Source organism: Solea senegalensis, linkage group LG11 (assembly GCF_019176455.1).
Source record: "Solea senegalensis isolate Sse05_10M linkage group LG11, IFAPA_SoseM_1, whole genome shotgun sequence".
NCBI classification, from domain to species: Eukaryota; Metazoa; Chordata; class Actinopteri; order Pleuronectiformes; family Soleidae; genus Solea; species Solea senegalensis.
Window position 1 is genome coordinate 16434839 of NC_058031.1, and position 13131 is coordinate 16447969.

At 41.1% G+C, this 13131-nt stretch overlaps 1 protein-coding gene across 1 annotated transcript in view; it reads right to left on the reverse strand.

Annotated features, from left to right (window-relative positions):
* nphp4 (nephronophthisis 4) overlaps positions 1-13131 on the reverse strand; it is a 137825-nt gene that overhangs the window by 19371 nt on the left and 105323 nt on the right. The window contains exons 19-21 of the mRNA XM_044037700.1: positions 5457-5591; positions 2736-2929; positions 510-733 (exon numbers count right to left, since the gene is read on the reverse strand). Coding sequence (XP_043893635.1) covers positions 510-733; positions 2736-2929; positions 5457-5591 — 553 coding nt within the window. The remainder of the gene's footprint in view (positions 1-509; positions 734-2735; positions 2930-5456; positions 5592-13131) is intronic.

A 13131-nucleotide genomic window follows, 5' to 3' on the forward strand; every position in this document is an offset into this window, starting at 1 on the left:
CTGATAATAATTGGTGATCTACAGTGCTATAATGTCTGCTGTTACAGTAGCTGTCAGCCGCTATGAGCAACACCTGATGCCAAAAGGGTTTAGGCAGCAGGGGGAGGTGCTATATTATCTTAAAAATTACAAATCCAGAACTAACATGTGTGTCTCATAAAATGGCAGGGTGAAAGTGTGAAGATACATCATCATTTCCTAAAGCAGGATGGAAATAGGTTTTAAGAATTGTCTCCAGAGCGACACTATCACCTTTGGTAACACATTCAGAATGTGTGAACAGAGTTTCACAGTGGGGCATGGCTTGTTACAATCTGATAATAGAAAAACACACACAGCAAAGCAACACATGCACAGTTGGTGTGTTAAGCTGGGGGAAACACTTATCAACGTGTAAAATCCACCCAGTTTAAAACATTGGAGCACATGACGAGTCACTCAAAAATATAACCAGACTAAACAAAGTCTGACACCACGTAAGTGTCAACTCGCTGTTTGGAGCGTCTCACCTGAGCTCAGGGTCATCGCAGTGGATGGTGACAGTCTGCGGTACATTGAAGGGATTTTTCAGAACAAACTCCATGTACTCAGCGGAGCCCAGGCTGGCGTAGAGGAGGTGTTGGGTGGTGATTGCGTGGCTCAGCATGTTGGCAATAATCTCTGCCTTGCTTCGCTCTTCACCGGGTTTGCTCTGAAGAGGTTCTCTGGCCAAATGGGCGTCCTCAGTCTGATCCTAACACCCAGGAAACAATGGCAAAGGCTGAAAATGACGATGCAGTGTAACAAGAAGGATTAAGAGTCCATTGTTGACATCCAATCTAATGAGTGACTTAGTTGTCACTCACTCATTTCTAATGTTATAGTAAGTTAAATTGAGTAAACTGCTGTTTATATACTGTATGTTTTGTCTTTTGGTTGGACTAAACCATCATTTTCTCCATGACATTTCACAAAGCATTCTCAGGCATTGCATTTTTCATTACAATAAACATCCATGTCTACATGTTATGGTTGGAACGTGGTGTAGCAGAAATCAATGCTTTGCAGGCAGTCAGAGTTAATGACATGTTTTCTTCCCCAGAACAACATGAGTGACCTTTTCCAAAGCTTTGGAACAGCATTATTTGTTTAGAAAAATTTCATAGGTTTAGCACTTTCCATCAAATCTGGAACACTGGGAACAGGTATTTCAGAAATGACTTTATAAACAAAAACAGTCTCAAAATTTAACACCAAGTTCACGCCACTGAGTTGTGAGGCCAACTGTCTGTGTACTTGTATTTGTTACCTTTCTAGGACCTTTTCCGGTATAAACATGAACCTTGTCAGGACCAGTGGATCTCATGGAGACCAAAACCTGGACCTAATGAGAGAGATACCTAATTTTCCGAGGAACTGGAATTGATCTATATCTATATGGTTCGGTTAAGGTCATGGATAGGCATAGGTGATGATGTTTTGTTTGAGCTGGCCAAATGAATGCTGAATGCAGCGTCTAAAGAAGGTGCCTGTGTATGCACATGTGATTGTGTGTGTATGTGTATGTCTAATTTAAGGCAGCTACACAATGGCAATCATAATTGTGACTATAACATCCTATAAAACTTAGAAAAAGAATCCATGAATACAGTGAGGTATCTAATGCAGGATTGATGTCCTTAATATGATGCCAAAATCTGACTTGGTGTGTTAATGTGTGTTGTGTGATAATTTGCAGAATATATTACCCATAATAACCTTTTTATACAGTGAGTGCATGATCACTTTAAAACAGAAATCATTTGGTTTTCATAGCCGCAGAATGAGGCTTTTATATGGACTTTAAGTCAGGGCCTTGCCTTACAGAGGTGGCCATCTTTCACCCTTGTATTTCAAACAAAGACAAACAAAGAAGAATGGCTCTACCCCAACAATTCAGTGCATACACTGACAAAACAGACAGGGGAAATGGCAGAGATTGGTAAAGTGGAGATAGTTGTGAAAGAGTGTTTACATCCCTTCCAGTATGCACAGGCTACTGTCGTTCCCTGATGTACCCTGATGTGTCGCACTCTAAGATGTCACAAACTGGAACTCTAAACTCATCAAATTGAATTTCAAAATGAGGATGGTGGAGCTAAGTGTGTGACAAAATAAAATATTGTTGTTTTTTTTACTTGTCTAGAGCGCTTAAATTACACTTGAGATGAACCTGATCCAGATGAAGTCATAGCCATCAGCACAGAAAAGTCACATACAAATTGCATTGCAAAGCGAACCTCTTGTGTTTTTTTCATGCACAAGCAACACATTCCTTTTTTTTTCCTTTTCATTTTTGGATCAGTATTGGGATGTCAGAGGGGCATGTGAAGCAGGTCTTACCAGAGGAAATATAATGTGTAAAATATCTGAGACAGACATGCACCACAACCCAAATCATATTTAGCATGTGCACTCATGGGTGAAAGTACAAGATGCGCCTTCAGGTGGAAGAACAATTAACACCTTGTACAGTCAGAAAACACAGAGGGCTGAAGGGTACATCGTGCTGTGAGTTGTAACACTGGTAGACTGCCTGTTAGAAGCCCCTTGTCTCTGTGAAAGCTCCCTCTTGACAATAATGAAAGCTATTGCTCTTCCTCTGTTTGTGAGCAATTTCAGTACGGAGGAAAGGGAACACACGATTGTGGCTCAGCTTTAGAGATAAGGATTTATTTTGGTTCCCCTTTCGGCTCAAGTGCAAAGATTGACCTCACCGTGACCTTAAGTGCTTTGATGCCCTCCTTGCCCTCTCGCTGGTGCATGGCAGCCATGCCATCAATCTTGTGGTGGTCGCCGTCAGACTCATTTAGGTTGTGCTCTCCAGGCGTGATGTCAGGTCTGCTCTGTCGTCTGTACCACGGCACACAGTCCCCAACTTCGTGCCTCTGTGTTTGTGCAGTGTTCCTCTCTGCCAAAGAAAAAAGAGGCCACAATCTTGAATATATTTACTGAACAGCGTGGAATGTAATCTTGTTGCCATTTTGACCATATGTCCTAAAAACCCTCCAAATGTCCCAGGGAGAGAGGGCCGATGGATTAAAGTACTGTTGGAACACAGGCAACAACAGCTTGTTCATTGACAACAGTGCAGTCAAACAACTGGCACCACTACAACTGGACCCAAGCCCTTCGGTTGGGAAAGCAGACCAACGCTCTCCTCCCAAATTATCCTTCACCTCCATGGCTATCTCGTTTAAACACCTGATTCATCTACTCCTCACCAAAGAATCCAGCGTTATTTCAACCAGATCATGCAAATCACCCATGCTCTTAAAAGCTTTCAAAGAATTTGCCGAATCCTCCTCTGGAAACAACAGACAGACACCCAAAACACAAAGCTCCCAGAATCATGCCTCTGTGTGCTTCACAGCAGTGGTGAAGTGCTGACTACTGCTGTATGCATCTGCTTCACATCTGCTTCAAGGTTCAGTTCTATTGTATCAAACCAGTCTGGCCATTCTCCTCTAACCTCTGGCAGTGACCAGAGAACGGCTGTTCAGTGGATATTTTCTCTCTTTCGGATCATTCTCTGTGAACTTTAAAGTGGGTTGAAAAAGAAAATCCCAGCAGATAAGTAGCTCCTGAAATACTCAGACCAACCCGTCTGGCACCAACCACCATCCCATCTCAAAGTAACTTAACTCACCTTCCTTCTTCATTCCGATGCATGGATCGCCCACATGCCACAGACCATATACAACAAACTATGTAGTCTTCCGGTTACACAACTAACTCCCATTTGAAGCCCTGACATTTGCAATTTGACCAGCTTTTGAAACCAAAGGTTCACAGATTGTGCAGTCCAACCTGTCACTGAGACGGTTTCTAAGTCCTATGTGCCATGTTTTATCATCTATTTACCTCTAAATAGAAACTTAATTTACGAAAGTGACATCATGCTATTGAAGACCTGAAATGAGAGAGACGTTGGCTCTGATAGACCATGTCCTCTCTATATACGGTCTATGCATGTCATTGACATTTTAACAAGCAGTTGAACGGGTAGACCTAATAAAGATGAGTACAGCATGTTACAGCCTCCACCTGTAACTAGTCAAACTCAAACTCTCATTTAAATAGTTCAAATCAAATGTGTTAAAAAGAAGGAGCGATATATATATATATATATATAAAAATCTCATTCTTTTTTGTGTAATTGACTGAATCTTGATTTAGACTTTAGACTTTCAGTGTACAATATTCACTTCTCTCTCTGTTTTCCTCTCCCAGTAACACTCTTAATCCCAAGTGCCTTATCAAAGAGGTATTGAGTCGACTGCCACTCACCTAACTAGATAATGTCCAGCTACACTGCTCGCTTTCAGAGGCACAGCAGACAGAAAGGAGCGGGACAGGACTGTGACTGACACACACACACACACACACACACTTGGCTTGAACCACTGGGAGGTGAAGTGGAGAGAGGAGACAACAGTATAGTGAGGAGAGAGGGTTGATGGTAAGAAAGACAGCAAACAGTGAACACGCCGTGTTTGCACAGTAACATAAGCTGCGAATAAATGATCGCTCTTGTTTGGGGAATACATTTGGAGAGAACCTTTATTTACATCAACTGCCTTGTAAACATGTTTTCTTCTGTCTGTGTTGACACATGTTGTTCATCAGTGCATTTGTATGTAGTGTGTTAGGGAACAAATGGTGAAATATAATTACACAGGATTTTATATGTACCCTCCTCAGAGGCCTTTTAGACTTACTTTTAGCAATTATCTGCTTGTTCGCATTCACTTTTTCTTATTGATACAGTTCAGCTATGTGTGTGTGTGTGTGTGTGTGTGTCTACCAGTAGTCCTCATGGAGACCTAAACCCAGTCCTAATGTGGCAGAACCTCATTTTTGAGGCACTTAGATTTGAATTATGATTAGTTTAAGGTGTGAGTTAGACATTAACTGATTATGGTTATGGTTGGGGATTATGCTTTGCTACAGCTGGCCAATTGTTCAATTCAGTGGTCAGTGTGAGGCCTTAAAATAGTTTGTGTGTGTGTGTGTGTGTGTGTGTGTGTGTGTGTCCACATTTGAGGAACAGACAACAGTTGACTGGCGACAGCCTGTCTAATTGAGGAAAAAATTGGTTTCCTCAGTGTTTGTGTGGGTGTCTCTGCTTGGACTACACATGCACGCAGACACGCAGACAGGACTGTGGCTCGCCACCAGAGATGCTTCTGCAAGCTCAATTAGGCTGAAAATTGAGCATTTCAGTCGTGCAGCCAAGAGACAGACTGTGAAATGGATCTGGTGGAGTTCATCATGAAGGCAGTGTGGTCATTGCCCCAATGGACAGCACTAATTAATCTATTGTAGAAAACATACAGGCACACAGGAAATACAGTGAAAAGGTAAGTGGAGAAGTCAACTGCTGTGATTAACCGTAAACGGACAGGACTCCGTGGGCTAAGAAATAAAGTGCTTACCATTGAGTTTGAGGATGTTGCTGGAGGACAGGCTGCCGCCTCTGAAACCACTGGTGATTTTGCAAGGTCTGATGATGTGAGAGTGAGACGGCGTCACATCTGCAGCTCTCCTCCTGCTAGGATCCACTGGACAGCCTGTAAAAATGGGAGATACAGGTATGTTTATGGTGGGTCTTTTGCATCATATGGACAGTGTCATTAATGGACCCTGATTTCTGCACCCTGCAGAATGAGCTATTTGGTCCCTCTAAAGCCATCTCTGCACTTGCTGTCCCACACCACCTACAGGCCAGGAGTTGATTTACAGCTGCATTTTTAACATTTTGTGCCTCCCATTGGCAATGAGAGTCTGAGTGGAATTGTTTTGTTGTTTGCTGCTGTTTGGTGTGTTTTTATGGTGAGGTTTGCATATGGTATCACCTCGACAATGAAAGTAAAAGCTCAGCAAGAAATGTCAGTGTGTGTGTGTCACAAAATGTTTTCTTATAAAAGTTAAATCATTTGTAACATTTCTTTACTGTCCATATCTATGCAATTAAACTAATTAACTTTCTAATATGAGGACGGGGTGGACACACGCAGGCAGCAGTTTTTAAAGCCACCTGCAGGTGATGCAAATTTTAAAATTACAGCCTGTGGATGTCCAAGGCTGCAGGTCTGAAACTCTGAGACTTAGATTTCATCTGCATTTTCCATCTTTTCCTTTTGGAGCACGTATTTGTATAACGAGACACCTCAGACTGAAGGTCAGCTGAAATGTTTCCACAAGCCAAACAAGCTGAGCTAGCCAACATAGGATTAATAGGGATCAATGCTCTTCCTTAATGACTGATCATTAAGCAAGCTGTTATGTCTAAAATATCCATGTCTGTGAATCACAATCCAGGTTATTTATAGGTTACGGAGGTATAATTAACTCTGTAGCCTCTTTAAATTCCTACTGTTAAAAACACCAAACGTGTGACACTGCAGCTGTGTCCAGATACTTGGGGTGGCCTTTGAAATCAAATGTGAAACCATACGTTTCCATTGCACTCAGAGCCAAAGTGAACAGCCCTTAAACCTTTTGCTAAGAACACTTGAAGCTCGATCAATACACAGAGACAAGCCTACAGCAGTTCATTAGTGGCCTTAAATTGGCAAAGAGGTCCAGACACAGAGAGCTGGCAATGTGATGAGTGTCAAGCTGATGGATGGTTAAAGCTAGCCTCTGTCCACTTTGGCTGAACTTGTCAGGGATACCGTTTTCATTCATCTATAACCAGAAACCTTATTTCTGGAAGTGGGAATAACAACGTCATTATACCTTGAAATCAGGTCTGAAATGTTTTAATTATCTTTCACAGTATTAGGCCTTCTCCTCATGTGTGCGTGGGTTTGTTCCGGGTTCTCCAGTTTCCTCCCACAGTCCGAAAACATGCAATATGGGGATTAGGTAAAGTGGACACTCTAAATTGCCCGTAGGTGTGAATGTGAGAGTGAATGGTTGTTGGTCTCTATGTGTCCCTGTGTCTGTCCAGGGTGTACCCCGCCTATCGCCCGATGTCAGCCGAGATGGGCACAGCCCTCATGAGGATAAAAACGTTAGAAAATGGATGGATGGAGTATTAGACCTGCCATTACAGGCAGCTTTGTGAATGGGCTGCTTGATAATATGGGCATACACTGCAATGCATGCCTCTTTATAACCATACTTATCTTTAGCCTTTTTGTTTTTCCTAAATGGCAAAATAATCACTTAAGTGAGCACTCCAGGGTTCACTTGTGCTATGGCAGTAAATTATGGCAGAAAGATGGGTATTAATTAGAAATCTTCTTGTGTGGCTAACCCATACAGTGGCTGATGGAAAGGCTTGCTTACAGTTTAGAACATCAAATTATACACAAAGCAGCTGCTAATGGAAGTGTGACATATGACTGATCGCAAAGTCACAACTACAGCCGCAGCAGCCTGCACTTTCACAAGAGCACTTGCAAATACCACGGGTCAAGAGTGCTGTGTGCAATTCTAGGTATAATCTGGCCACCTCTTGAAAACCGTTGGATACAATTTCCAGCAGCTGCACGAAGAAGTGATTAAAATGAAAGTTTAGAATTCTTTAAATGATAGTGCACTTTGACAAAATGCTCCCATTACTCCCATCACTTTGCAGCATTAAGAACAAACCCAACAGGGGTGTTTAATTGTAGCGTAAGACATTTTAGCATTTTCTGAGAGGCTCCTGCATACCTCATTCAGGACACTTTCATGTGAAATATGGTGCGGTGCAGCAATCAAGTGGCTTTACTCACATCTCAGTGAGCTGCAGGAGTTTTAGAAGGGGAGCCAAAAGTACACTCCAAATCTTTTAGAGGCAAACTCCTTCATCAACAAACTGATAATGGGCGTCAGCTAAATGAATAATGGGGAGCTGGTGCTGCCATGCAAACAGACACAGACAGCGCAGTCCTGCAGATTAATGGGTGAGGTGTCTGCCGTCCCAATGCATTCCCCTCATCATCCATCACCCTTCCCTGGTCACACAACTTAGCCACATGTATTTGTCATATTTCCAAAATATTACTTTGGAGACATTATTTGTGTTGCTGCATAAACATCTACAAAGCCACGCTAAGCTCCTTCCCGGTGTCTCATAATGGGCCTTTCACTCGTCTTTCTTTTGTGTAAAGAAATGCTTTCATGATGATGGATCGAATGATTCTACTCTGCAAGGACGTGATAAGATGGACACCGTGTGCTATGTGCCCAAAACAAAACAAGTGGACTGATGATAAACCCAATTATGACCCAGTGATTTAATCATTCAATCATTTTAATTAATCACCTATCACTGGGAAAATCCTTAGGCTCGTCAGATAATATCTACTTTAGCGCTAATCCAGATTGATAGATGTCTTGCTCTCGGTCACATTATCTGTCCCCGCCCACTGAATCATGCTGTTATAGTATTAAGACAGAGACGATGATGCTTATCAATGATATGCAAGGTAATACTGAAGGTTCCTGCTGCAGGAAAACAGCCTGGCACAGCCTTCGCTGCTCTGTGTTGTCTATGCAGAGGAGAGTAATTGTGAACAAAGTGCTGGGAGGTTGAACTCTATCAGATTTATTGACTACCTCTCATTGTTGCATGACAATAGCCCTACTTGGCTGTACCCCACCTGCCCGCCTCCTTTGCTCTGCTGGCAGCTCTTGAGGTTAAGGCCACAACAAACCACTGATTTACTGGCCCTCAGAACAAATGGGAGCAAGCACTACGGGGATTTCAAAGTAGTCTGCAATATTCGATTTCTTCTGCCTCCCTGTTCCAGGCCACTGACCTTTCAGAATAAGCAGATTCTCTCTCACCTCGGGGCTAAAAGCAAGGTTGATGAAGTCGTGCCTTAACGTGCCAGCGGCAGGCTTTAATGAGTGAGACATACTACAGTATCTGTGCCTCCCTTAGAGAGTTCACCTTACTAAACTAATTGTAAGTTAAATTCCAGTGTTATTTTGTTCCACCTGTGGCAGGTTTACGCAGGATGCTCTTTACTCTGTCTTGCCACAACAGTGAGTCTCTCCAGGGCTTATCATGCTGCTGCAGACGGGGAGCACTGTGAGGTCTGGAGATGGTTCTAATGTGTTTACTCTGCAGTGACGAAGCAGATACATTATATCAGTTTGTGTGTGTGTGTGTTTGTTTGAAGTGGACATATGTGTGTGGAGAGAGAAGAAAAAAAACTAAAAAGCTCTGTGAGAAAAAGACAAAAAGGAGATAAACAAAATATAGACAGAAAATCATTTTGTATCAATGGCTTTCCCTTTTTGTCACACATGAGACTTTCTACTACTGGCAAATATTAGCAATGCCTTTCCAAATTGGAAAATCCAAGTCATTCACTGTCTTAATGTTTTGGCAGTGCAGCTATTATTCAATTTTTATGAAGCAATATGTGTGTAAGATAGAACTGGGCCATCACAGGCTATCATACAAACCCCTAGAAATTTGGCTCCGAGACAAAAATTGATCCAGGAATTACAAGAATAAGTCATTTAAGTCAAAATAACAAAACGACTATGTAAAATGTGAAACATGTACAGCATATTACACCTAATGTGACCAATGGTGGTATTGGATGTAGTAAATGTGTACGGACTTTCACAAAGTCATTAAGAATTAAACTGCAATGACCATTAATACCTGATATAAATATCTGCATGAAGTAAATATCAACATGGGGAAACACAGTTTGGTCAAGAGACTGACTAACACCATCATCATCAGAGACTGGTTACACACAAACAAATACACAATATTCAGTATGAAATCTGTATTTGAATCCCATTAAGAACACTGCTGTTGCTGACTTGAGATGACATGTGCCTTCTTCTATTGATCTGTAGTTACTTTTCTACAGCCTCACAACTTAATCTTAATCTGTAATGGCCCTTCTTTTCTTTTGCTTCTCCCACTCTTTAAAATGCATTTCATTTCCTTTATATCCATCTGTCACCTATTAATGCTTTAATTGCTTGTCTGTTTAGAGAGACAGTATAAATTAATCATAATTAACATGGTAACAGTTAGAATTCCTTGAAGAGGCTTTGGGCTTTACATGATAATGCCAACATGAATTACAGCAGATTATTCACTGTTTAATCATTTGTAGTTATGGGGACAACATTAAGCATCTCTCTTAAGTGTATCCCTCGCCCCCCACCACCTGCATCTTCATTTTCACTTCACAGTCCATCCGAATCAATAAAGCATCACAGCTTTCCTCTCAATTCACCAGTTGCGTCTCGGTTTCTTTGGAACGAGCAGGAGGTCGTCATGGTTTATTCTGTTCACTCCTCCTCTGCTCCACTTCTCTGTTTCCCTCCTGGAGACGTCATACCTCCTAACACACCCCATAACGTTCCATCCACAACTTCACAACTCTCTTACATTCCTGTTACCTTTTTACAAAGCTATTAATAAAAACTGTAATATAGTGCTGATGGCGTATTGCATTAACATTTCATTAAATTCCTTGTCAATCCCAATCATCTTATAATTAAAGTATATAATTTAGTGTTTCGCTCTTTTTTATTTGAAAAAGACAATGTGTCACTCGCTATTTCCTACACAGCATAGCATCCTAAAAAGTGAGAGATTTCAGTAAAGAATGCATCTTGCATTTGTAGTATAATGGCATAATTAATATGATTATATAACCGTTCCTTTTTTTCTTTATCTTATATTATTTTTAGGGTGGTTATGCAACAACCAAGGCTCATATGGTAAATGTAAAATATTCCAAAGCACTGATTCAATCTTTCTAGACTATAATTTATGTAGAGTCACACCAAGTTCACACCAAATCATGTGGAGAATCACAGAAAGCATTGTTTTGTGGAGAAAAACAGGCATGTCTATCTGAGCAGATAATGTTAAGATTCTGTACTGATAGCTATAGTGCTGTACAAAATCAAATCTAATGCTGAAGGTATCAAAACAGAAGACAGACCTGGAGGGAGCTTTAAATTTAAATAAAAAAACAAAACAAATTCAAACAGTCTTTTTCAGACATTCTCATAAATCAGAATACCACTTAATCTAATTACAGGCTCCTATCCAAGAATTTGTGGCATAAACTAGTCAACATTATCATAAAATAATCTATGACTAATAATAAATCAGCACAATTGTCTGAATCAATACAATAAATAAAACAATATGTTGTCCCCTAATAAAATAAGGCTTCCCCTCCCGTTTCTGTCTGACGTCATCGACTGCTCTAAAGCAGCCCGACTTCACTTCTCGAGCTGAAACCCATGCAGGAGCTGTATGTGTGCACGGCGTCAACACAGACACACGGCTCGTCTCACAGCTTGGACAGTGTGCATTTTTCACAACATCACACCACTGCGATTTAGAGGCAGTACAATTTCCCCAAGCCATGGAAATGCCATGTAATCCTTCGATAGACTTTTTTTTAGCACAGCGAGTGGCAATGACGTTCGAGCTAAACTCGTGGCAGAAAATGACGGTTACCTACGTCAGGTGTCACTTTACACCATAGCTTATCACCTCCAATTGTTTCCCAAGACGTAATGACATATGCGCTTAGTCAGAGCATATTTCAAAATAGAGCTCATTTATTTTAGGCCACATTCAGTGTATCACATGCTTAGAGACGTCACAGTGAAACTGATCACTCACAGCATAGTTCAACTTTTGTATTATTGGTTTGTATACATGTTACTTTTGATAATCCCTTAAAGGTTGCTTATGTTTATTACTGGTGTCTACTACTATTATAAAAAAAAGCTGAATGACAATGCCACTCTTGTGGCTGCCATTGTTACGAATGTTGTTAGTGACTACAACTTTATGTTACGTTATGTGAGAGTGTGTCATTTACAATTCCAGCCCAGTCTTTTATGGAGTTTCATCGCATTCCAGTCTTTTTTCCATATTCCAGGATATAATTTGTGTTCCACTCCACTGTTTTTCTGCCTTACAGACAGCACTTGAAAATCAAACAATAGGTGGGTTTCCATGTTGTTGTTTTTTTTGTTTATATTCAATTTGTGCAACAAAAAAACACCTAAATGGAAACAAAAAAATTCCAATATTAACGTTTCTATGCTTCAGGGAGGTGGAGGGTACTGAGGTAAATGTGAATAAGTGCTATGGAAACATTAGTATCTGCATTTGAGAGGATGTAAGTGTGGAAAGATGAGGAAACCTCATTTCTCATCTTGGTTCACAAAGGCAGATATTACTGTAAAGAAAGGGAAAAAAGCAACAACACACGCTTTTTCATCGCACACTTTTTTTGATCTTGTTTAGCGCCCTTTATTAAAGTCGTCACATTGAGCATTCTTATCTGGGGTGACATGGACGTTTGTGGACATCATACATTTCAATAGAACCCTATAGCTGCTGATATTTAGAGATTCTAATAAGATATCAGCTATATTTCTTCCTGGCTGCTTTTCATTTCTGCCTTCCTGCCTCATCACAAAACCTGTCCACGTTCGGCTACACCTGCCTGTCTATAAGTCTGTACATATGCTTGATAGTGTCGCTCCATAGCATGTGTGAGTAATCTGTGTGTGTGTGTGTGTGTGTGAATGTTTGTCTTTGAGCTACCAGTCAAATCTCTGTAAAAGTCATCATACAGCATCTATGCATGTGCACGCGTTACATCCTCCACCACCCAATAAATGAGAGCGCTGATTCATTAGGACTTAATGACAGTAACAGAAACACAATGGCTATAGCGGGAAAACAAAAAAAGACGGAGATGGGATGAAAAAGTGTGGGAAAATATAGTAAGAGATAAATGGATGAATGGAGGAAAAAAAAAACAGGACAGTGATAGAACCGAAGAGAGAAGTATGAGTGTGAGAAAGGCAAAGACGGATGAAAGCAGAAACAAAGAAAAGTGGTTGCAAGTCCTCCCTCGCCAAATTGATTCTGACTGTAGGCCAGGGCGCCTGATGGATATCTGAGCCTTGATTGGAATTTACATGCCAGACAAAAAACCCTCCAACTTCCATCCCCAGCACACCCAATAACCCACTGCGCTCTCAACGTGCTTCGAGTGATAAGCGCAATGAGAAAGTGCTGGCATATTTAGCCCCAACAATGGCACTCAACAGAGTTTCTGAGGCTTGGGAATGATGCATTGTTTATGAGGGGGA